Below are 27,512 nucleotides of genomic sequence, written 5' to 3'. Positions count from 1 at the left end.
GAAACTGGAACCAAGTATCGACGCAGGTCATTGATGGTCAGAGGAAAGTGCAAAAGTCATCCTGATAATATAACTTCTGATTGCATAACGATACAAAATAATGCTGAAATCAACAATATGTGACCGTACAGCACGAATGAGCCGTAAATGTCCTCAATTGTATTCTGAGTTACAGTGTAAAATGGGCATGAAGGTCATATTCATAGGTATTTCAATTTGGTGCTACGTGTATCTCATTAAATGAGGTACACGTAGCACCAAATTGAGGTACCTATGAATACGACCTTCATGCCCATTTACACTGTAACTCAGAATACAATTGAGGACATTTACGGCTCATTCGTGCTGTACGGTCACATATTTTGTGTTAGATCCCAGTTTTATAAAGAGCCATGTGTCATCCCATCTCATGTAAGTAGGAGCACACAAGATGCTTGCAGCAGGAAAGTATTAAAAAAACCACCAGAACGTCAACTGGATCTCGAATGTTCCAGTTCGTGTATTTCACAACACTCTAGACTACGGTGTGACTAACCCACCTATATAGCCGGGCAACCAGTAAGCTGCAACGAGTTGATTGATTGCTGTAGTGGTTACCTAACGATACGTACATACGACAATGATCAATTATTGAATACAGACTTGTAGTTAGTTTGCTAACGTGTAGTTTATGTATAAAATATAACTCTACATCTGTGAGTCTCCCATCTGAAATGGCCTGTTATTCTAGAACACATGGTTACCTCAATAACACTGAAATGCATTTTTATATTGAATATGTACGCCGATAGAGGGATGTTCCTGGACTACAATCATATTAGTGTGTTTTATAATAGATATTGTAAACTGATAATTAATTTCGTGATTATTTTTAAACCAGGATACGAAGTTGCTCGAAAGGTTGAGAATGGAGCATTAGCATTATTTATTTGAATATTGTTTTAAATCTGGAAATCATTATAAAACGATTACTTATCTGGCTGAATTTACATGATCAAAATTAATACTTATCACACTGTTCTAGTATTTTATGATATAGTAGATAATAGTTCAATAGTATGGCCCCGGGGTATGGCCTATGTACTTGGATTGTATCAACGAATACATTGAAAAACAAGGAAGGAAATGTCAACTACACATTATTGTAAATATTGTGTATCATTGAGTAAACCATACACAACCAAACGCATTGGTCGTATGCAATGTTGCCAGTGAGTGGACATAAGCCCTTCAAGTCAATGCTTACCTGGTGGCTCCGGGGTTACACTTATTGCTTACATCTAATCGTACATTAGTTTCTAAAGAAGAAGTGCAGTGCTTTTATGGCTTTGTCCTGGTTGCGATGGTGTATTGTGGTGTGTACAGGGTGTGCGTATTTTAGCTGCAAGTCCCTGTTTGTTGCTAAATGGTTATATAGCGGTTTCCTGTTAATGTGCCATTTTAAAAATAGGAACAAGGAATATTTCTTTTTCTTTTTTTCTTTGAGTTGTCAGAGAAAAATCGTCCGGCACCTCACTCGGTCAGGCACGCCACTGTGCGGAGCAGTTCGAATTTCGGATTCACATAAAGGAGGATTTTGGCTGTGTATTAAAGGTAACCAAACTGTAGACTTGTGTTGAGAAGATAATTTAATTAATCTAAGCGATCGGACACATTCAAGCTGATTTTTCCGTGGCAGAGATTAGGGTACAAAGGTGAATTTGTTGAAGATGTAGAGAGGCAAATAAATTAGTTCGTTGATTGAGACATCATATGATTGAGTTTCAATTCTATGGTCACTTATTGTGTTTGCTTATGATCAAAATACCATTTACGATCTTCATCCGATGATGCTGGATATTTGCATTCATAATTTAATTTCGACCAGTTATGTGTCAGAACATTGTAGCGTTTTCTCGACGAAATTCCTTAGGTTGGTGTATTACAATTTAAGTTCATCTTGTCAAAAACCAATTAAGGCCATCATCAGAGTGATGGTGGTTGATACTTCCTTCTGGTTGATTGATAACCAACAGAGAGCACACTAGCGCCCAGAAGTGGATCATATGACTCATATGCGTGACTGTGAAAATGTCCCCATATCCCTGTTCGTGGATATTTTGTAGCAGAGGATTTAAGAGTGAATCAAGCTGTCACTTCTCGTTTAAAGTGGATTTTCACCACTCTAGGAAAATAATTTGTTGCTTTTTGCTTGGCTACAAGCCAAGCAATATTATCATTCGTTTGCGACCTCGACCTTTGACCTGAAGTAGGAAACTAGTCTTGTTAACATGCATTTGCTTCATCCTCAGTAAAACAATGTTGTAGGATAATGCTTAAAATTTAAGTTGTGGGTTTGCAGGAGGCTAAAGAGTAGCCTCACTCCCCCATGACTTAATTCATTTAGCTATATATTCAGCAGTGAACGCTTTGACTTGACCATACTGCAGTTACTGTCCGTTTTCCTATACACAATACACAGTGCTCTTTCCCAATGACGCGTGACCTCTACAAATAGCCTACGTTAAAAGTATGGGGATATGCCTAGTTAACGTCGCTGTGTGAAAAATAACCGGCCAATATTAAAAGTACTCTTCTAAAGTTCTAGAAAATATAGTTTTGTAACATGTCCTAAATTTTTAGCTAATTGAGATGTTTGGAAATATGCGTACTTTGGTGTTTTAGTTAATGTTATAGGTAATAGTACATTGCCTAGTTAACGTCGCTGTGTGAAAAATAACCGGCCAATATTAAAAGTACTCTTCTAAAATTCTAGACAATATAGTTTTGTAACATGTCCTAAATTTTTAGCTAATTTAGATGTTTGGAAATATGCGTACTTTGGTGTTTTAGGAAGGATATGTAAACGACAGATAACACCAAAAATATAAAGAAATTATTTCTAAACCGTGTTAAGTCTGCAAACCACCATGTTTCTCATTTTCAAGAACGCTGGTTAACAATAAGCACGTATTGTCTCATTTCATAAACAAAGACCACAGAGAATTGTTCTCTAGCGCTCGCTTTATAATCGTATAAAAGTATAATCCCAGCTCATTGCTCCATTATACGTGTAAAGCAGACACATATGTTGTGTGTATTTAACCAGAGAAGATATGATTTAATCAGTTCAGCTATTTTCAATGAGTGTTATCTTGGTTTAATAGCTTTTAATGAGGTTTAAGTCCTGCAAAGGTTGAGTTGAATTCTACTGTAGACATGACTGCATCATGCCATGTTAACCCAGGGATGAAATAGCACCTCCCAGGTAACCTTGTTTCCCGCATAAAGCAGTGGTCAGTATAGTGATTGTTTTTTGACCTGAAGGATAATGAGTTTTAATGATTGTTGACAGGTGTACCATATAACATGGAACTTGCTTGGGTTTCCAAGATAAATTTAACCAAATTCCAATAATTATTATATTGTCCTTGGACATGGAACAATTGACCAAGAACAATTTTGGTGGTTAATGAACTTTCGCATCACAGTATCCATGGTATAAGAGAGTGTAATACCACAGTGTATTCATGTGTTTTACTTCCATGGTCTATGTTACTGCAAAATTCTTGATTTAATATGTGGTGTTTGTCAGTCATGTTTGACGTTTGGGAGAATGAATAGCTACTGTTTGATAGGTAGGTGGGTATTTATGTTGTGCGTTGGTAGTAGATTGTATACATGTAGGTACAGGTTTAAGGTATTTCATAGCACAGATCTAGACTATGGTCTATGCAAAGTCTATGTTTATAGGTAGGTATATATGGCCTATAGGTAGGAAGGTATTAAACGTATCTATAGATCAGGTACTCCTAGATGGTAGTTGCTGTTGGAGCAGGTGTGTAAATTAAGGGCCAGTGCTGACTTGGACTGATTGGATCAGATCGTTTCATTATATAACCGAGTATATAGGCTATTGCAATATGAGTTCCTGCAGTGTAGTATGTTCTTTGTATTTATTTTTTGATATATTTCATTCAGTTTGGGTATTTCAAGGCCAAGCTCTCCCTTTTAAAGGGATTTTTATTTTGGTAGTCTGTACTACGGGAATTGATAAAAACTGTCAACATCAGTGCTATGTAAGCACTGAGCTTGGGTATAGCGTGATGTAATATGTGTAAGATATTTCGTGATTCTTGCACCGAGTCAAAGAAATCTCCGTTAGAATGCTATTCCTTTTGTTTATTATACACATATGCATGCTCTTAATCAAAAAGAGCAACCTGTACTAAAACTAAATTGAAAGGTTCGCTGTAACGCACTTTTAACATGAATAGATTTGATTTGCCTGTAGGTTTAGTTTTTCAAGGAAGAGAAAGAACAATTTGCTTGAGTAAATCGATTTGTCCATGAGACCATGTACTCTCCAAATGTAATGACATTTAACATGGTAAACATCGATTGGGCAACTCGATTATTAAAGAGCAATGGACGCGGGAATACAGACTTCATCAAACACAAAAACGACCATCGTCAAATATTTAAGGCGGACGGAGGGGAGGATGACCTCAAGGCGTTTGCAATTAAATATTAAGACAAATAAAGCGGACATACAGAGGAATGGTATTGTTTCTATAAAGGAGATCCCAAGGCTTGATATAAGGGGTGTCATTTCCACCACAGGTGCATGCAGGGGACAGTTGGAAAACGTTTTTATTATTATTAGCCGTAACTCAAGAGCTACAAGACATATGGAAATATAAATGCCACTATTGACTCATTTCTTGTAATATCACAGCAATGTCTTAATATAAAGAATTACATTTCAGTTGTATAGTGACAAGGCTAAAAATTGGACATATATATGTGGCCTGATCAAGCAAAATCAGTTTGAAGTCAGACATATTCGATATTCTGTTTTCTACATGATTGTATTTACAAAGGCATTTACAATGTTACGTTTTGCAGAAACCCCATTGAAATTAGACAACCAGTTCAAAAACATATGAACAGTTAAAGAGTTTCCAAAACAGTAGAAAACAAAAGGCAATATTTCCTTTGTTTGGCTATATCTCGAAATCAATATTTCCGACAAATTTTACTTGATCACATCACATATGTGACCATCCAGCACAACTGAGCCCTGAAGTCGCCAATCATCATTTTTGAGATATTCAACCAAAATATTCTGCTTGAAATTAGCTTTAAAATGATGTATATCATGTCTATAGTATTTGACATTTAAGTAGTGAAAAATCAATAAAACAGTCAATAAATCCTTTGTTTCCTATTGTTTAATGTTAAGTTCAATGGAGCGTATCTCAATAGTGGCACTGGCGACATCCGGGCTCAGTTGTGGTGGATGGTCACATATGGCCCCTGCCATCCCACGCGTCTTATATAACCAATGCGAAAGAAGGCAAATATAGAAATTGTTAACGAAAGAAATAAAACAGTGATACCTTTCACTGAATGAAATATAAAAGCATTTCTGCCCCATCCATGCAGTAACACACAGCCTGCACATCGTCATCATCCCTATATCTTGGTGTCAAAAATTGCCGTGATAGTACAGCGAATCCTCTCGTTTTTCAACAGCTACGCATGGCGATTTTGTTCGAGATAGGCCGAGCGACTCAGGCTAAGCATACCATGACTATCATATGAGATACCACAGAGTTTCTATATTCTACACATTATTACGATTTGTGCATGCTCTAGTACCCCATATGATGTTTCTATATATTACAAGAAAATCTATTTGTTTTCAGGTAAAACCAGGGTTTTGTTTCCCGTACACTCGAAAAGCAATACACTAATTAGCGGGGCCTTGTAGCTTGCTGTGGATATCTTTTACTGCATTTTATAAGTAAAGATTTGGAAATCCAAAGTAAAAATTGTCATATATTTAATTTTGAGAATTACAATTATACTTTATAGGTATAAAGGAACACGTTTAGCCCATTCAGGTAAGTTCCAGGTGCAAGTCCTATAACACAATGCATATGTAAACTTTCTTTATCGGTGTCAATAATAGAATATTGATTTCAACGGAGTATGGCGCTGTATGGAAAAATATTTATAATACAGGGTGTTGACACTGTGGCCTGTATTGATCCCTAGTGAATCTGGCATTGGATGGCGTGTTTTGGTTTGAGACAATGTGCACTAGATATACCAGAGTTAGACTGCTTTAACTCTATTTTTAAATTTCAACTTTAAAAAAGATTTTTTTTTCAAAAGATAGATCCCTGTCTATAGGATTTTTCGTGAAAAACTATTCATTCGAGTGGTACGCCCCCGATTGATATGCTTTGACGACCGAGGCGCTGAAATATTTTCTTTCATTTTATCTCCTCAGTGCGGCTCAAAATCCAAAGGAAACGTATATGTAAGAAAGCAACACAATGAAAACTAATGTCATTTTATCATTCTGTGAAAAACAACTAAAAATCCTAATTTATCTGAACCCTTACATAAATAGCACATTATGTTATAACAACTTCCAGTTACCTTTTAGAATAGCGCCATCAATGTCTCCAATCAACGAAACTAAGGTTAATAAAGTTTCACAACATAAGCGTAAGCCCCAATGCGTGAAAAACGTATTGTCAAATCAAAATTTGTATATTTTAATTTTGACGCAGTCGGTGTGCTGGGATAAGACAACCGCACAATTACTAGTCACTCTGCATCTATCAACACTTTGCAATAGCAAGCGTTTTTTAAATACGTTTCACGTAATTGCAGGGGCGCGTAATGTGTGAGACATGCGCAATTAATTAACAATCAGTCCGGCCTCATGAATTTGCGAGGTTTTCCAATTTCCAATAATTATTTAATCTGTGAGCTGAACTCGTCTGGTTTAATATGTGGTTTGAGTCTCCGTCATAAAATCAAATGATTGAAAATAACACACATGAGAAAAATGCACATCTTTGCCTTTGCAAGCATTTATTGGCTTTGTATGGCATACATTGCAGCAGCAACAGAAGCAAAAGCAGGAGTAACAACAGTTTCCATACACTGCATTATAATTAGTGTATTATAGTTCACAAGAACTTTGCACAAATTCTATGCAAGTCACAGATGTTTCAAATATACAACAATATTGTCAGAATCTACTAAATACTTTATAAGTTTTCGAATACAGTAAGCCAAAAAATTAAGGTACCAGTTATGTTCACCCCCTGTATATCCTAAACAAAGACAGACATATCATAATTGGAACCAGCAGCCAATAGCTGCATCTTTTAGCTCGAATTTAAGACCTCATTTGTTGAAATTGTTGTAGAAATAAAAACACCGTGCGACGATCCAAAACCCCAAGAAAGATGCTAATTTAAAAGTTGAAGTTTTCTCCACTGCATGCCATATTGACTTGTACACAAAGCGCTTGCGAACAAGAGAACTCGCGCAGTGCTTCCATTGATTAGCACGTTAAAACTAGCGTCGTGCTTTCATTGATTAGAACACAAAAACTTTTGATTTCGTTTCTTCATTACGTTTTAGAGCTAAAGAGTACAGATATTGGCTTCTTGTTTTAATTTTGACATACAGGGGTGAACATAACTGGTACCTTAATTCTTTGGCTTACTGTAGGTAAGAAAATAAAATATTATAAATCCGAGCTGTCTGTCAAACAATAAATTCTTCCTGTACCTTTCAAAGGAGGGTTGCAGCCTTTGCGGATGCGAAATTTATTTAGAATATCCCATTTTGATAACATATTATTAAAGGAATGAATAAGTTGTCGGTGACCTTACGCCCCCCCCCCCCCAATTTTTTAAAATAAATTTGGAGATACTATTACTAGAGAATAAAACAACCATCTCGGAAGATAATAGTCGCTATTTCTGGGTTTGCCATTGGTTGTGCTACAACAACAGACAGTGTAAACAATGACGGAGACCTAAACTTGCACATTTCTTTTCATTGAGTGTAAATTCGTATCTTCAGTAATTCAAATTATGCAAATATGATAATAGTGCATTATTAAGTTTTAAGTCTATTGACATTTATAATAGATTCAATATTAGAGTTTTGGAAACAATTAGAGGTCATTGTTCACGCCGAAATCGAGGGTTAAGAACCAGAAAATCGTAACTCACTATGACCAGCTCTCACAAAATGAGCATAAAGTTTTTTCTTGGTTTGGTCTTCAAAAATCAATTTCCTCCGTAATGTCTTTTGTTTTCTATTGACTTTTGTCATGATTAATGGACTGTATCTTCCATACCCTGGCGACTTTATGATCATTTTGTGGGCGCAGGTGATTTTTTCTGGCTCTCAACCCTCGAAATGAAAGTTTAATTTCAATGTTTTGTTAATATTAAGAAAAGAGGGGCAAAACACTTTATTTAATAATAGTAGTAAAAATCTATACATTCATCTTGAGTATAAAATGCTTAATATATTAAAATTCGGAATATTAAATCAACCAGAAACCCAGCAAACACAAAACGTTTTCGACATCATTCGCAAAAGGTTATAAAAGGTTGTCAGGAAACGTTTAAATTTCGGGTTATATAAAGAGTAAATTAAGAGTATAAAACGTTTGCATAACCTTCAAAAACATTTTTGATAATCTACTGCTCAGCAAACAAAAATGTTTTACAGAAAACGTTTAAATGTCGGGTTATATAAAGGTATAAAACGTTTTAATAACATTCCAAAAACATTCTTGAAAACTTGATACAAAACATTCTAAACAGAATGTTATTTTGGAGTTTAAAAATATTTTGCGAAAAATGTTTGCCCAAAATATTTTCAATAACGTTTTAAAAACGTTTTCATGACCTTTATATAACCCGACATTTAAATGTTATTAAAAGGTTTTGGAAAAAAACAATTTAAGAACATTTCTGTGTTTGCTGGTTTCCAATATTTTAACATAATGTTATTTAAGTATTGACACAATATTTGGCAAAAATGTTTGCAAAAATAGTTTACAATAACATTTTTTGAAAACATTTAAAAATATTGTTGTAGTGTGTTTTCATACAAAACGTTTTAAAACGTTATCATGACCTTTATATAACCCGACATTTTAATGTTATTAAAACGTTTTTACCTAAACCAAAAGCCAAAATATAACTTATTTAAAACGTTTTTAAAACGTTTTTGTGTTTACTGGGAACCAACGTTTTTGTTAGATGGAAACACCGAGTTGCAACAAAACCTTCGGTATTCAGCTAGATGAATGACCGAGGGTCGTCCAAGGTCAGCTGCGAGGAAGTTGTTAAGCAGTATACAGACTTTTTATTGTACGTACAATATTGTATGTACAATATGTACGTTATTTAATCTATTGCCATTCTATTTCCAGTAATGTTTAAGTTCTAACGAATGTTTGATGACGTAAAATCGATAATATATTTCTGCTAGATATTGTATGTAACATATTATCGATTTTTCGTCATCAAACATTCGTTAGAACTTAAACATTACTGGAAATAGAATGGCAATAGATTAAATAACGTACATATTGTACATACAATATTGTACGTACAATACTCGGAGTCTGAAGCCCGCTTTAGTTGCCTGATGATCTATCCCAACCATGGTGAATGGTTGAGGAATGGGTGTTCCGCTCGACACGCACCGCTTATTTGACTGACCTTGGACGACCCTGGGTAATTCACCCTGCTGAAGATCAAAGGTTTTGATCCAACGTTAATGTTTCCATCCGTATATGTAACAAAAACGTGACTTTTCTGGTGACCAGATTTTATTAATCACAATTAGAACATTTGCTCAGATGAGTAATAATATATCTTCTTATCATAAATGATATAATGCTGAAATGTCTTGAGCTTGATTATTCTAGTATGTTCTAGAATTATAACTTTGATTCCCAGTTACATCAACCTATAAGGACAAAGCTACGTATCATCTGGTTAAGGGATCTGTTTTGAGCGTTTCGACAGTATTTTTTTGTTGGACATGAGAGCACATCAGACATATCGAATTGCATTCTGAATACGAAGAATGTCTTTCTGATATCAAATAATTGTCATTTTTTGAAATTCACGATATAATACAAATTTTATGACAAATTATTAAAATTTGATATTTTTCACATTTTTGATATAACAGTCCTCGAAGTATATTTTATCAATCTAATGATATATTCTTAAAGTGTATGTAGCTTGGAGAAAAAGCCGACGATCAATTGAAAATTTTGACCTTTCATATTGAAGATATGGATTTTTTCCCAAAGAGACCTAATTTTTTTTTGTGTTTTGAAAAAAAAAATCCATATCTTCAATACGAAAGGTCAAAATTTTCAATTGATCGTCGGCTTTTCATCCCATACACTTTAAGTATAAATCATCAGATTTATAAAGTTTACTTCGAGTACTGTTAATTATCAAAAATATCAATTTTTAATCATTTGCCGTAAAATGTGTATTACATTGCGAATTTCAAAAAATCAAAATTATTTGATATCAGAAGGAAATTCTTCGTATTCAAAAAGCAATTCGATATGTCTGATGTGCTCTAATGTCCCACAATAAATACTGTCCAAACGTTCATACCCCATCCCTTAAGGGGTTATACAGAAGAATATAATATATGCAAACTAGAACAACTTCTGACATTTCTATTTCTAAACATACAAATCGTAAGTGACATTCTGTCATTTTTACAGGAGAAGCCTTTTGTATTTCAATTTCTTAAGGGATGGGGTATGAACGTTTGGACAGTTTTTATTGTGGGACATTAGAGCACATCAGACAGATCGAATTGCATTCTGAATACGAAGAATGTCCTTCTGATATCAAATAATTTTGATTTTTTGAAAGTCGCAATGTAATACACATTTTATGGCAAATGATTAAAAATTGATATTTTTGATATTTAACAGTACTCGAAGTAAACTTTATAAATCTGATGATTTATACTTAAAGTGTATGTAGGTGGGATGACAAGCCGACGATCAATTGAAAATTTTGACCTTTCATATTGAAGATATGGATTTTTTTCCCAAAACACCAAAAAAATTAGGTCTTTTGGGGAAAAAAATCCATATCTTCAATATGAAAGGTCAAAATTTTCAATTGATCGTCGGCTTTTCCTCCCAGCTACATACACTTTAAGAATATATCATTAGATTTATAAAATTTACTTCGAGGACTGTTATATATCAAAAATGTGAAAAATATCCAATTTTAATAATTTGTCATAAAATTTGTATTAGATCGTGAATTCAAAAAAGTGAAAATTATTTGATAGCAGAAAGACATTCTTCGTATTCAGAATGCAATTCGATATGTCTGATGTGCTCTCATGTCCCACAAAAAAATACTGTCGAAACGCTCAAAACGCTCATTCCAGATCCCTTAACGTATTTATAATATTGGTTGGAACTTCAATTTTTAAAGTTTAATTGATTGCTTATAACAATAGCAAGTTTTGTATTTCAAAACGTTCATAATCTATAAATAACCCAATTTCGACTTCTTTGCACTAAACCCCTCTAAAATTAGCACCTCATATTGCTTATTATTAAATAATCTGTATAATGCATAATTATATTGATAGGGCTAGTCGGCCCACATTAGGCTTATATACCGTATATATTATATACACCCCCCCCCCACATCATCACCCCCACATTATAGGGGTGTAGTTTTGTCAAACTGTAAAAGACCTACCACAAATTGCAACATGCGTCCATCTCGCAAAAGGTCACACAGGAGTCAAAAATTGAAAAACTATCAGGTTTGTATGCACAAACCTGGTTTAGACCTGGACTATGGAGATTAGTTCTATGGAAAAGGAACTTTTTGGTATTTACATACCGTAATCTATAATTTTAAGGGCAAATACATGTAGCTTAATAGAAGATGGCTACAGTTTAATTTTGGGAGGAAAATTAATTATTAAAGATTAAAAGGATCCTTCCCTATGTTTAGCATCCATAGTTAGACCAGGTCCAAAGTTGTTTTGTGCATAACGGACCTCGTGTTTTATCTCCTGTGAAACGGGCCAAAAACGGTCAAAGCCCAATGAACTCTGTAGACCGTAACCTATTTTATATGATGTTACAAGACACAAAATATTGAATTATTAATATTTTGATTTTTAATTTTGATTTTGCCAAAGGAACAATTTTAGTCTCTTTGTACATGTATTAAATTCGGAACAATTGTTGATCCTTGTGGATTCCAAAATTGACATTTGACCTTTTGTCTATAACTCAAGAACTGATGTACGTCGGAGATAGGTCAACTATACTTTTTCCGAATCCTTATGGCGAAAAAAATACATTGGTATGGTATTGGTAACTTTAAAATATGACCCCATCATCCGGGCCCATCATAAACGGCCATGTCGGATTCATACATATTAGACATTAGACACTGGGGTGCGTGTGCTTATGTGTAAATGTTTACCTTTCTGTGTAGTTTCTGTGTTTTTATTCACTGCCCTTTCCTCATTTTTTAGAATTAACCACCAATTATCATGATTATTGACATCTGTATTTACACATACCTTTATGGGTACATTCAATAGTAAATTTGTGTAAACCTGTATTATATAAAGCTTAAATATCACTTGGCAACTTGTCAATCTGATTAATAGTACCACTGATTTAAATTTTCCATTTGCCAAATTTACATGCTCAACATTCCCAAAAATTCCATAAAAATGTATCCTTACGCTTGGAAAAATAATTACAATTTTAAATCTAATCCTACACATAATGACACCACATTGAATCCAATGTGACCACAAGAAGTACAGTTTCAGGCAATTGAATAGACGAAGGTCCAGTTTTAAAAGTGACAAACTGGCCTATCAAGGCGCAAAAATATTCCAACAAGCGCAACAAAGAGACAACACAGTTTCTTCAATGAAGCTTTATTTAAAACAGTTTTTATTTCAGTGTTTACTTCTCTGTACTTTCATTATATTTGTCAGTTCTTTTGTTTCAGTTTTCTTTCGTTCCTGTTGTTTTAAATTAAAGCCAAACGCATAAATTAGCCATTCACCACTCTCAAACCAGAATGTCTAGTACGTGGAGGTTAGAATAGGCCAGTTTGTCCCTTTTAAAACTGGATCTTCGTCTAATCAAATGCTTGTAACGTTGCTTCTTCCTTCTTGAAGACATTGGAAGCAATGGTGTGTCATAATGAGCCGGATTAGATCTATTAAACAAATAAATTTACCCAAATATGGTTTAGTTTAAAAATTAAGATTTTTCTTCCAAGTGTAAGGATACATTTTTGGCGCAGTATACAATCACGGTTGGTACAAAACATCAGTACTTAAACATGATCATGATGATACAACACAAAGTACTACAAAGTTGTTTGTTTCTAGAAGGAAAATTAATCTGGGTTAACATCTGTACTTACATAAATATTATTGTCCACCCACCCTGAGTCATCGGAATTGCCGTTAACTATTTTCTGACCTTTGTTACCTTCCGTTGCATCCTCATAAATTACTTCATCATTATCATTCATATCATCTTTGTCATTCACCTGCTCTGTGGAAGGTTCGACAACTCTAGATATAGGCCTCATCTCGGCATACGGTTCTTCCGTTTCAATGTCATCACTGGTAGGCGAGCTCACAACATTGGTCCCATTAGAGTGTAACTCAGACGGATCTTTGTCCGTTTGCTTTTGTTTTAGAGAAGGGTGACCCTCTGGGAGTGTCGGACGTCGTGTTTCAGGCTGTTTCGGCATGCCACCCACGTCTTCGTAAGTGGAATTGTACACAGCTTCTTGAGCTTCAGGTGATTCTCCTGGCGACTTGTCATCGATCTTAGAATAACCACTTGATTTTCTCTTATCTGGCTTACTATACAGCAATGATACATCATCTAGGACCAGTTTGCTGTTTCGTGTTTTATCAGGTTGACTATACACAGGTTCTGGTGGTGTTACGCTGTTTGTACTCGGGTTTGAAATATTTTCTGCTATCGCAGTCAGTCTTCCTGATGGTGGAATAATGTTAGCTTGCTTTTTGGACTTTGGTTTGTCTTTAATAGGAGGCTTGTCCTTTATAGGAGGCTTGTCTGCTATTGGAGGCTTCACAGACGGATGTCCATCAGGTAAAGTTGGGCGACGTACCAATTCACGCGGCTTCGTGTCACCTAGATTGACATCTTCATAGGCGGGAGATTCTTGACTATCTGGTGGCTTTGATGATCCTTCTGATGGATTAATATCAATTTTAGAATATCCGCTATCAAAGCTTGGTGCTCGTGGAATCTCTGTAGATTTTGCAGGCTGCGTCTTTTCTTCATCCGGCTTGACAAGTGACAGTGACGCAGTGTCTTCAATATTTACAGCCGGAATATCGCTTTTCATTGGATCTTCCACTTGCTTAATATCATCTTCATCGGCTTGTTGTGGATCATTTATCTGCGGGGTTGCACCAGGATTAACCATCGAGCTCCGGTTTCTGAACCCTGTCAGAACTACGCCGTCATTACGATCATCTTTAGATGTACTCATCAGGGATACTGTTGAATTCGGAACTTCTGCTTTTATCTCCTCTGCCGTGGCGTCAGGACCAGATGTGGTCGACAGTGATTTCACATCCCCATTCATTTCAGCAGATGCTATATCATGACTATCTCCATCCTTATCTCTCTTTTTACCTTCATCAAGTGCCTCTGAATCGGGATCAGATTTTGTTTTACCGTTCCCACTACTCTCTTTGTTGTGAGAATCAACACCGAATGTAGTGGTTGAAACTTCCCTATTGATATCTTCGGCACCCGTTTCTTTCTCAGTTTGTATAATTGTTTGTAATGCTGTGGTATTGTCGTGTCCAGTAACAGACAGATCGTGAGCCATAGAGTTGTTCCCGGCTTCATCAAAGGACGTGATAGCGGACATTGCGCTCGGCTTTCGCCGCGAAGAAGCACCGTACCTGAAACCAAACCGATAAGTAGGTGAGCAAAAAGTTCAAGTATAATATCAATAAAAAATGTATCATCTATAACGTACGATTTGGTAATTCTGGCAGTGGTTACAGTGTTTCAAACTACAATAAGCGTTTTGCACATTACACATTTCCGGCTTAGGTCATAGGTCAGGTGTACCAAAATCGGCCGTCCCGTGAGATTTTGTACCTACTTGTACACAGAAACAGGCTACAAATAATCGCAAAATTCTACTGTTCATGTTTTTTTTCTTTTTAAATATTCATGATATGATTGATATCAATTTGAAAAAGATGAATATAGTCTTTATTGCAAATGAGGAAAAAGTGGATTTCGTCACATTTGAAAGTAACCACAAAATGAATATTTGTTTCCTTGTTTTGCAATGGATGGCAGTAACTTTGGCACAGCGCATGTATCCCACAATGCAACACAATCTCGTAATATCGAACTTGCTTATTATTCACTTTGGCTAATTGTGTGGGATTAATAATTGAAATATTCAAAACTGCCGCGGTTTGTAATTCAATGGACAACTCTGCATGGCATATTATTAACAAGACCATGAAGCCTACGACGTTTCATATTGTTACTCGAGGAGGTAGGTGAGTTTCGATTGCAATATTATTTATAATGTCAATTCCATCTTTTCAGCGATAAAAAGAAAATTATTGGATTGCGTCAAGTGTGATATGAGAATATATCGTATGCGCCATCAAACTACCAAAGGAGACGAAGACAAGGTTTGTAGTTCAAACCGCGAATGCGGTATATTCTCGTACCACATAAAGAAATAGCAAGTTTGTGTATCAGTCGTGACTTCTCTCTAGTCCGAAGCTTCTCTAGTCCGAAGGGTCGCTAGTCCGAAAACCAAATTAAGTTCGCTAATCCGAATATAGAATAAGGGTTAGGGTCCCGGTTAGGGTTAGGGTTGGGGTTATGATTAGGGTTATGATTAGGGTTAGGGTTAGGGTTAGTGTTTGGGTTAGGGTTAGGGTTAGCGAGCCTTATAGAACCTTATTACTAGAGAACCTTATTTATTATTCGGACTAGCGAACCTTTAGACTAGAAAACCCCATATTCGGACTAGGGAACCTTCGGACTAGAGAGTTATCACTGTATCGGTTAGATTCGTTGATAATTACCTGTTGTATGTAAATGCTATGAGCCATATGACAAATACTATGAATATGATGGCAAGTGCTACGATGATACCAATGAAAGAGCAGTTATCAAATCCAGCTGAAGAAAAAAAGTCAAGAATTATATTGTTACACTCCATCCAGAGTGAAATATGTTGTGTGGGTTTGTTGAATAAACCCAACACATCCATAAAACCGACTTTTTTTAAAATTCTTTAAAGCTAATGCATATAGCAGTATTTTGTATATCTATAGACACGTGGTCCATTATTTATTCGGTATCCACAACGAAAGCAAAGACACACGGTATTGTTATTCAACAGCGAATTAAGCGAAGCACACACAAACAAGTTAAAAAACAATAAAACAGAAACAAAACAAACAAGGCGGAACGAAAACATTAACATTCTACATATCATATAGCTTGTAGGTTTTAAATATTGCTTGCAAGCAAAATATTTGTTTTTTTAATGAAAAATTTATATTTTTCTTTTTACTGTGCAAAATGAACAAGTGATCTATTGACCTTAATATTTGTAGCAATGAAAGACGAGAAAAACTAAACTACGCAAAAAAAGTTTCTTTATGGTTAGGAGATTTATCCAATTTTAAAATCTAGCGACCAATGTTGTACGTTTGCTAAATAATCGCATGCGGGAGATTGTCCTGCGCATTTTGACACCTCAATCACTACCCTACGACACTCCTGAGAAAAGATATGAATGTTTAAGTAACACGAGGTCGAAAAATGAAAATTGCAAAGAAGCCTATTCAATGGTTTTAGAGCCGATTCACTGATCCAAGACGGTTTCATTATTCCCGCCTTTTCAATTTTAATTTAAAGCATCTTAATTGATGCATGTTGGATAATCCTTTGCTTATTGTGCAGATGAATGATCAAAGACAAAGGTGAGTGGGTACTAAGACATTTATGTTTTGAGAGATGGATTTGGAAAAAGAATTCAAAACAGGTCATGATTACAGCTGCATTCCTGGAAGCAGAAGGAATTGAGACACTTGAGTGGCCCTCCAGAAGCCCTGATCTTAACCCCTTGGAGAACCTTTGGGATCAGCACAAGAGACGAGTCAACAAGAAGATAAAGGCAGATACAACTCTGCTGGGATTGCGTCGCATCGTTATCAACGAGTGGCACGGGGTTGAGCAAGGTAACTTTCGACGCCTCATTAGGAGCATGAGATGCCGCGGACGCGTGGCTGCTTTAAGGGAAGCCAACGGTGGACACACAAAGTATTGAAAGTCTGGTAAAGAAAGAGATTAATCTCAAGTGAAGTTGGAAGCGGCAGTATGATGCGTGAAATGTGCTCAGCAATTAAACAAAAAATGTTATCTGCATTTTTGTTGTTTTTTGTGTTCTTTTATGTTGAAAACTTGAATAGGCCCTTTTGCAATTTTCATTTTTCGACCTCGTGTTACTTAAACATTCATATCTTTTCTCAGGAGTGTCGTAGAGTGGTGATTGAGGTGTCAAAATGCGCATCATTTAGCACACGTACAAAATTAGTCGCTAGATTTTAATAGTGGGTAAAATTCCTAACCATAAAGAAACTTTTTTTGCGTAGTGTAGTTTATTCTCACCTATTATAGCATCGCTGTCACAAAAACTGACTGTCTCATTTGTTGCACTTTTATCATTGTCTCCTTTCCCTGTAATTTTGGTAGCAGATGTCATATAATCAGTAAAAGAAGTCTTCGTCGAGCCACTCCCATCGGTTCCAGATTCCTGATCAACTGACGTGTAAGATGCAGTCAAACTATCGTCAGTTGATATTCTAGTTTTTTGTTCTGTTGTAGTTTTCGTTGTTTCGGTAGGTTGTGATGTAGTGAGGATTTCAGTGGACCCAGTCGTAGTAGATGCAGGGTGAGTTGTAGAGAGAATACCACTAGGTGTATTTGACGTCGAATACGTAGTTGTACCTGATTAATGCACGAAGAAAGAATAAGTTACGCATTTTAAAGGGTTATATTAAAAAAATCTTAAAATTTGAACAAAAGCCGTCATTTTGTTCTTAACATGGTAAACGAATTGCTTTCTTTCTAGTAACTGCTACCATCTGTAGCTATATGCTGTCTCAACATGTTGGATTGGAATTTTTAATCGCTTGGTAGAGTATTTTAGTCATATAAGTATAGATTATAAAATATTATGTCATGCCATAATATATCATTGAACTTGAAAAAACAAATCAGGGAGTGAACATGTATATTTTCAATAATCAGTGGACTTCGGTTGTATATATAAATGCGCATATATAAATGCGCACGTGACCAGATGGCCAGTGCCATGTTCGTGTTACCTCACTGTCAATCACTGAAATTGCGACCACAGTTCCAGGTGGTGGCCGCATTGCATTCTCTAAATTCAGTAAATTTTCATCGTCAACCGTGTAATTGAATGGGATTATTTTGAAATTTTAAAACGCTTGAAATATCACAAACAAATAGGCCTATGTTGATAAATAATATAAATACAAGCTAAAAGCGTTGGGGTTCGATAATGAACCCCACAAAATTAACCGACTATATTGGAAAATGCCATACGGCCGGGCGGTTTCACAAGTTGCCGGCTCGATCATGTCATCCGCCGCCTGCACAGTTCTGACCTTGTCCCCTTTCATACTTTCATGCCGTTGCGACAAGAGGCATGACTTATCAGCCATTCACAAGTCTTGATTGTGTCTGTTTGTCTACAATGCGCGTGTGTCACGCCGCCCGGCGGCAAGAAGCATGATAGTATGAAACCAGCACTACGTCATAGATATGGCCAATTGGCACGCCCATTTAGCACGGAAATTATGAAATATAAGTTTGTAAATCACCTATATCTAGCTTTTCCGTAGTTAATTTTTTTTTCCGTGATGGAAAACGTTAATAAAGAGTTTATCTTTCGGGTCAAGTTATTTTACCCTTTGCAATCAATGCCACTATTTTGAAAAAGCAATTTTCCTTGCGACCTGTCATTTTCCCCTATACTTTTGCACGGGGAGTTTATGTACATCCGGGTACCTTATATCGTTGAACACGGTATGGCGACTTGTAGATGTCACGTGCGCATTTATAAATGCGCATTTATATATATACCCGAAGTCCACTGTATACTGATACGCCATTGAACATAATAGTTATTGTTTCGTTAAATAAATCACATTTCTTTATATATATTTATAATGAAGTAGACGACAATACTGGTAGAATTTGACTGATATAATAGTTCTTTTATCATTAATCCTTTACCTTGACAATTAGTTTCATCTTCGCTAACAGGTGCTCCGCAATTGTGAACTCCATCACAGAGTTGTGTTTGATTAATACATCTGCCATTGTTGCACGTGAAAGTAGTAGGGAGATCGCATGGCTGACATGTATCATCAGCTTGATCAGTACCGTCAATGCAGTCAACTACATTTACATCATCACATACATAGAGATCGGGAATACAGCTACTGTTGTCACAGAAGAAACTTTTTTCAGTGGAGTAACATGTCACTCCTGGGTATGGTTAAATAATGAAATTCATATCATCATCATCATCATCATTGATCATCATCATCATCTTTATTGATGCATATTATTATTATTATTATTATTATTATTATTATTATTATTATTATTATTATTATTATTATTATTATTATTATTATTATTATTATCATTATTATTATTATTATTATTATTATTAGTGTTATTATTATTATTAGTGTTATTAATATTATTATTATTATTATTATTATTATTATTATTATTATTATTATTATTATTATTATTATTAGTGTTATTATTATTATCATCATTAATCAAAACACTCTTGGTAACTTGTATCGGGCCCCGTCGCATTTCCCCCCGTAAAATGCATGGTGAGCACGTTATAGACAGGTTTATCCCATGAAAAAAACTAACACTTTTCCTACCAAGGTCATACTGGGCATGTATATTACTTTGGATGAAAGAAGTAAATTAAGCCCACGGGACTTTCCTTAAATCCAAGATGGCGGCCAAAATCCCGAAATTCCTCTAACATTCTTAATAATGTATCTTAGAATGTTTTGGAACTATTTTATTTTACCTTCAAGTCATATACAGATATCGGTTAAAGTATGTGCGCAACAAAAATAGGAAATACATTAAACCTACTAAATATGTCACTCAAAATGAGCTAAATCTATATGACTACCTTTGAAAAATGATGAAATGACACAATGAATCCATGTGTCATTATGGTCAAAGTATACAACTTCTAAAACTTCAAAGGTGCTTGTATGTTCATTGAAGCATGATGAGCAAAACTACTTTTACAAATTTTCTGTCAAATAACATCATTTGGGGACATGCCATCATGCCAGTTTTGTGTGTGATAAAATTGCGAAAAGAATAAGGCCTTTTAAAAATAGAATGTGCTTTTCTCATAAACCTGGCATTCTTAGCAATGTGATTTAAACTAAATTGCCACTAATTTCACCAATATTTAAAATAAAAACATTAACGGAAATTGAAACCAGTCGGAGAACGATCATTTTGATACGGCCTGTATAAAGTAACGTTCGAAATGTGCAAAATTAATATTTAGTTACAAACACTTACCAGTAATACTTATGTCATCTACGGCAATATGACCAAGACTACCACTTCCAACAACGGCTTCAAATAAGATCTAATGGTAAACGGTCAAATCATTTTCATTATTTATTCATGAAATGTAGGTCTTTAATAGTTATTTCATTAAAGTTTTTCTATAATCCGACGTTTTTGTGTTTATTTTCCCATTGCGACAAATGCTGCGTTTTTCGTTTTCTGCTGTGATTTTCCGATTTTTTCTTTCTTGTGTGTTGAGGCTCTGTTCTTCTTGCAGACGTTTTATCGCTATGACAGATTTTTAAGGCAGCTTGTTTGTCTCACCGGCAAAAAACACGAAGTTCGTTGACTATAATGTTATTACTGTGTTAAACGCTTTTCTTAACGTAATCGATTGTAAGCATGTTTAAATCTGAACATGTTATGACTTTGATGGTCTGTGTTCAGGATTTTATCATGGGTAATTTGAAAATCTGTAAAGTTTGAAACATATATACATTGGTGTGGAACACGTTTAAAAAGAAGTGTCGGAATTGCCCTGTGCATCTCCCAATTTAACTCGATACACAATCTGTTTTGGACCAAAATAGGGTAAAATTGTAAAATTTAACCGCTTCGCTCGCACTGGTATATTACATTAACATTTATTTTGGGCTAAAGTAGTCTGAAATTGATTTTTTTGCGCGCAGTAAAAACCCACAGTAAAACCTGCTCAAAATCCGCTGCTCGTCTTTCCTAAATTTTATGCTTCCGCCGCCGCCACTGATCACAATGATAATTGACATTATATAAAGCTGAGGCGTAATTCTTCTTTTTGATCTCATGAGGAACGCAGTCTTGTTAGCACTTGATGTACTTCGTTGTTATGCTTTGGTGTGTTTTGTAGGGTGGGGGTGTGTGTGTGGGGAGCGGAGGAGGGAGGGGTATGTAGGGGGTATAGGTTTGTTTTATTGTATTTTCTGTACATACACAGAGAAAATTGATTTAAACATGCAGTTGTTTAAAAGTTCAACACTTGTTTAACGGGTGAAATGAAAAGCCGTGTTGTTCATTTCACATTTACAAATAACTCTTTGAAATTCAAACATCATTTTTTCTCTGCGTGGCTTTACCTGAAAAGGACCGGATGATTCAGTATTAAGTGTCAATTCTACTTCAGTCCATGAATTGTTTTGACTTCCTACAACCTCCCAAATATGTCCACTGGTTGGAATTAGCCGTGTCGTCCATTCTGTTGATTCGAGACATCCTTGACGTTGGTAGACAAGAAGCGATCTTACATCCTTTCCGTATGTATAGTGATAAAATCGTAACTTGGATGAGTCGTTCAACGGCGTCAATTCGTTGCTCAGTTTGTAGCAAGGAGAGAATAAAACTGCATTATCGGCTGTATTGGAATTTGATGCTTGTAGGAGATAGCAGTCATCTGTCACCACATTCAAAAGGTAATAAGTACATGATAATGTAAGCATGAACCGAATTAATTTAATCAATTAATCAATTAATCAATTAATCATGTTAATTAATTAATTAATTCATTCATTCATTCATTCATTCATTCATTCATTCATTCATTCATTCATTCATTAAATTAATAATTAATTAATCTTGTTAAATAATTAACTAATTAATTAATCATGTTAATTATTTAGTTATAACATATAATTCTTCAAAATCATCATGGAACCGATAAGACAACCGATAAGGCGCTGCATGTGTATTCGCTGTACAAGTGACGTAACAACCGGATTAACTATATACACCATAGCAATAGGTTAAAACATTTATTGAATATACATTGATGCGGTACCTCTACATTGAACCATATCATGCTGAACACTCGCACTGTTAGTCCTGTTCACACGGTCCGACATAAGTGAGTTATTACCGGTAAAGTCCGACCGTGTGAACACGACTTAAGATTAGTATCTTTGAAAAAAACCGGAATTGTATTTAATCTATGATTGCAGGCTGCTAGGGCCATTTCCTATTGTGAATGTGGATTTTATTTTGAATGACAAGCTCCTAGAATAACGTTTATACAATGAAAACATGATCAAGGTCGTTTTCGTTGTTTTTTTGTCATCTCTGGCTTAAATTTAAACGCATTTCTCCAGGGTTTTTTTAAGATTAGATTTGGTTTCATATAGGTGAAATATCCTGTAAAATGTACCTCAAACGAATCAAATTTTAAAGAAAATCAAGAAAATAGAAATTCGTCAGGGTAGTTTAGAAACCAGCATCGCTCACTTGCACACAAACTCCTGTCACTGAGAATTCTGTTTAACTATTCAAAAGGGTTCAGACCATATTTGGTATGCAGTAAATAAGGGCACTATTCCCCATGTTAATCAAGAAGCAGTAATAAATCTTGGTATTGGCCCTATTTTTCAACTCAAAAACCAGGGAAAATATCTTACCTGTCCCAGAGTCCTTTTCAACATAATACATCCCCCCATTTCAACAAATGACGCACCCATTTACTATTACTTTGTACAGGTTTCCTTTGTTTTCATATTGAGAATAGACTGGCTGAACATAGATCGGTTAGAAGTAAACACAGAGGTATATTTTGTCACTATCGACCCATGTGGCAAAATATAGTAAACCAGTACAGAAAATTGAAATGGAAGAAATGCATTATGGGAATTGTACAAGATCTCTGCTCCAAGCCACAACTTATTCAAGGTGTTCCTTGTCAATTATGCAAATGAGACATTATACCGTTGGAAGCTTTTTAACACTGAGATATCGGACCTTGCTTTTGTTATTTGTTAATTGGGGGGATCACGCCACGTGAATAAAACGAAAGATACATTAAAATACTGCCTTTTGTCTATAACTTTCAAGAAGATATGTTTATTTTGGAAGAATAATTCATAGAAATCTTTGTAATAACTCACAAAAGACAACAATGCACACATTACCAATATTTTTACACTTTTTTGTAACCACCGGGACGTAACCAGACCCAGTTAACAAGTGAAGCACAACCCCAGAAAATTACTTCGTGAGTTCGAATTTGAACCTGGTCTGGATATTCCATCAGCGATGGTAAAAAGTGCTTCTCTTTCGCTCAGAATGTTTATGATTAAATAAAAAGGTATCTGTGACCCTTGTTTTCGCCACGGTTTCCGAGTCGAATTGAACATGTTTTGTGTACAAAACGTATTCGCATGCATCTCGGAGCTCTCGGCTGTTGTATGGCCGATTGCGATGATTTAAAGTCGGGGTTCAAGTTTACGTTGTTGATAATCAAAATTTCAAGGTTTTTTTCTTCAGAATTTGATTGCTTTTTATCTTAATTTATTTACCAAAGTGTGTTGTTTACTGCACTGCTTAGCGTCAGTGCAGTCACCGGAGCAGATCAGTTACGTAATCCAATTAAAATGTGCTCAACAACAGGGGATTAAGGCCTTCGCAGCAATCCGATTATTACATCACTTCGGCGGCGAATTGATATGGTGGTTAATCTGTTGTATCATCACTTCTACGGCGAATAGAGCTGTCAAGCTTTCGTCCGCGCTCTGATTGCAGCAAAACTAAGCATACTGCAGTTACTGTCCGTTTTCCTATACACAATACACAGTGCTCTTTCCCATTGACGCGTGACCTTTACAAATAGCCCTACGTTAACAGTATGGGGATATGACTAGTTAACGTCGCTGTGTGAAAAATAACCGGCCAATATTAAAAGTACTCTTCTAAAGTTCTAGAAAATATAGTTTTTAACATGTCCTAAATTTTTAGCTAATTTAGATGTTTGGAAATATTCGTACTTTGGTGTTTTAGTTAATGTTATAGGTAATAGTACATTGCCTAGTTAACGTCGCTGTGTGAAAAATAACCGGCCAATATTAAAAGTACTCTTCTAAAATTCTAGACAATATAGTTTTGTAACATGTCCTAAATTTTTAGCTAATTTAGGTGTTTGGAGAGGGTCGTACTTTTGTGTTTTAGGAAGGATATGTAAACGACAGATAACACCAAAAATATGACGAAATTATTTCCAAATCGTGTTAAGTCAACAATCATTATGTTGCTCATTTTCAAGAATGCTGGTTTACAAAAAGCACGCCATTGTCTCATTTCGTGAACAATGGTACACATACCATTGTTTCCTTTCGTTTTCTTTATAATCGGTTACCCAACTGAAGCTTTAATACAAACTTTATTGCGATATCGCACATGAAAACAGTCACATGTGCACAGCCAGAGAAGATCCGATTTAATCAGTTGAGCTGTTTCAATGAGTGTTATCTTGGTTTAATAGCTTTTAATGGGGTTAAGTCCTGCAAAGGTCGAGATGAATTCTACTGTAGACATGACTGCATCATGGAGGCTCTGCAATAATTATGTGTACCCCAGTCAGGGGTGGTGAATTCTCATAATGGTCTGTCAAAAATCGCTTCCCCCATACGACCTACCACAAAACCTTTGCCCACCCCCTTTGACATACCAAAAAATCTTTGCCCCGCCCCTCCCTCTTTACACATGCAAAATGTTGAGGAACCCAAATTTAAAACCTTTAATTGTCTATACGCTGCGAGTGCAGTGAGCAGGAAATTTCGCATATTTGAACGTGTTCCTAACGTTTTCCTACACCTTTCTAAGGCGTAATATAGAAACGGTGCCCCAAACACGTGTGCCAAAAATCGCTTGTCCTCTCCCCTTTCGACCTGCCAAAAATCGCTTGACCCTTTCTTTCAATCTGCCAAAAATGTTTGCCCCTAACCCTCCTATAATTCACTATGCCGGGGGTTGCGCCACCTATAAAGTGGGAATGAGAGTTAAATGTCAAGCATGTTTTTTAATTGAATATAGAATTGCTTTAATAATTGAACAAAGCAGTGTTAATTGTACTGTTTCTGCACTTTTGCAGCTTTCTGAATTTGAATAAGATTTAAATTAGTAACTTTGGTGTACGGACAGGTAGCACAAGTAGAACATTTTGTTACATTATTTTCTGAGGCTACGACATAACGAGACTAAGTACAGACGAATAAGTTTTAAAACTTATACAACAAAGCAGTATTATCACTTTACCAGTTGTATTAGTACGTCCATTTGCTGGTCCTGTCATACCATCTGGTGACGATGGGCCAACTGCTAATACCCAGTCGAAAAAATCTACTGTATTGTCAATGTTGTCATAGCCATACGCTTCCATCGACTGACAAGGGTCTCCTTCGATTGCTATATGTATATTGAAAGATACGGAAAAAAGGCTATTACAATAATTGAGGTATCCTTCAAGATAGTGATCGGATGTGCGGATCCAGACATGTCGCAGTTGTACAATAGTTTTGCGAAAGCTGTGGAGGAGTCAGCAAAGTCCATCATTGGCATAAACAGGATACTAAATGGTGTTCAATGGGTAAGCTAAGAGACATCAAACCTTCTAGATAAACGGGAAAAATCTATAAAGAAAGGTATCAGCAAACCAAACATCAAGAATGCAAACTGGAATGGCGTCAATTTAGCTCAATTTGCCATGGAGGCATTACAGAGATGAGTTCAAAGGAAAATTTAATACCTATCCAATGCTGGTGAATTAGTGGAAACGGTTTAGGCTAAGACTGTAAATAATTTGGCAGGAATGAGCAAGACTACCGAGAACAAGGTAAGATAGCGGGATGATAGTCCAAATATCGGGATGATAGCCCAAATAAAGGCAAGAAATATATGCCAACCTACTTTAGCCTGACAAAACACCAGACGCGGTAGAGCAACACCCACGTAGACACCAGCCCTTTTACGCTTGGGACCCGTACCCGTACCCATGACCTGGGATCCGTATCCATGGCCTGGGAACTGTACCCGTACTCATGGCCCGGGACCCTTAACCGTACTTATGTCGCGGGTCCCAATAAGTCTGGACATTGCACACATTTATATTGCTATACTACAGGTAGGGTTTAGCAAAGGACATGATTGTGTTGATCAATTTACATCCCAATACTGAGTTTAATATGGAAGGTGTCACAACAGCTACACTTTTCACTACTTTTGTGGACAAGAAAGCTTTTGATTCTGTCGATATAGATGATGTTCACCATTACACGTCATTATAGCATGACCCTTTATGATTATCCGCACTACTTTGTATTGGAGATCTGATCGTGGATAGACGTTGTCACCAAACATGTAAATGACTTAGTATCTCGGGTCAATTGCATCGTCATCAGAAAGTGACATAAGGAAGCGTTGGACGTTCGTATTTGTATTCGTCTGAACAATCCAAATGATCTGGAACACACTCGGTGTTGCTAATGACCTTGAGGTTATAGTTTCTAAAGAGCTTGTCTGCCTATGCTTTTATGGTTATCACCAAATCCCTGAGTCTCTACATGACTGTATATACATTGTAAAAACTGACAAAGTTAAGACCACTGACTGTTCAAGAAATGCAAATAAAAAGGATTGATCAGTGTAGTTTATTACAGAACACAACTATTATGTATAAATTTTGTGACATGAACAATAAACTAATATTAAAAGTGAAATGTATCCATAAGAGCCGCTTCAGACGTTATTACATACCTGCCAAAGACAATTTGGCACACACGAGGACAAGCAGAACGAGCTTCAACATGATCTTCTGTTAATTAAAGTAACATTTTAGCCATAAATCGTTGGTGTTCCGTTCTTCACATGTTGTCATTCCCAAAGATTTCACTTATTTAACTTCCTTCTATTTCTACACAGTAAGTTGAAAGACGTACAAATTAAAGGTGTTACTAATCCCAGAATACCTTGCAAATCATGAAAGTGTATTATGAATACTTGTTTTAGTTGTTTAGTGTTAAATTTACCATGCCAGAGTATTGTACAATATAAACTAACCCTTGCCAACTTGAATTTACTACATTATCAAAATCTTGACCAAAACACACAGAAGTGGGTAAGTACAATAGCTACCCTTTGAACATTTGGCAAATTACACACAGTA

At 35.8% G+C, this 27,512-nt stretch overlaps 1 protein-coding gene across 1 annotated transcript; it reads right to left on the bottom strand.

The window, feature by feature from the left end:
• Positions 1-11,156: 11,156 nt before the first annotated feature.
• On the bottom strand, positions 11,157-27,226 carry LOC140157122 (uncharacterized). Its single transcript, XM_072180200.1, has 8 exons — positions 27,104-27,226; positions 25,607-25,756; positions 21,673-21,986; positions 20,570-20,639; positions 19,226-19,480; positions 17,570-17,908; positions 15,976-16,072; positions 11,157-14,817 (listed from the first exon to the last, which is right to left on the bottom strand). Exons 1-8 carry the CDS (start codon positions 27,153-27,155, stop codon positions 13,260-13,262), a joined length of 2,835 nt encoding a protein of 944 aa, XP_072036301.1. The 5' UTR covers positions 27,156-27,226; the 3' UTR covers positions 11,157-13,259.
• Between the last annotated feature and the right edge of the window lie 286 nt (positions 27,227-27,512).

The sequence above is a fragment of the Amphiura filiformis genome, chromosome 7 (assembly GCF_039555335.1).
Source record: "Amphiura filiformis chromosome 7, Afil_fr2py, whole genome shotgun sequence".
Lineage (NCBI taxonomy): Eukaryota > Metazoa > Echinodermata > Ophiuroidea > Amphilepidida > Amphiuridae > Amphiura > Amphiura filiformis.
Note: the sequence above shows the minus strand (reverse complement) of the source record. Positions and strands in the feature narration are given on the sequence as shown.

What these genes read in the sequence shown, in the direction of transcription:
- LOC140157122 (XM_072180200.1), bottom strand. Translation starts at nt 27,155, where the DNA reads ATGTTGAAGCTCGTTCTGCTTGTCCTCGTGTGTGCCAAATTGTCTTTG. An exon ending in TGGACGTACTAATACAACTG is followed by an intron (nt 21,987 to 25,606) that starts GTAAAGTGATAA and finishes ATGTGGTGACAG; the next exon opens with ATGACTGCTATCTCCTACAA. An exon ending in ATAGCATTTACATACAACAG is followed by an intron (nt 14,818 to 15,975) that starts GTAATTATCAAC and finishes GTTTGGTTTCAG; the next exon opens with GTACGGTGCTTCTTCGCGGC.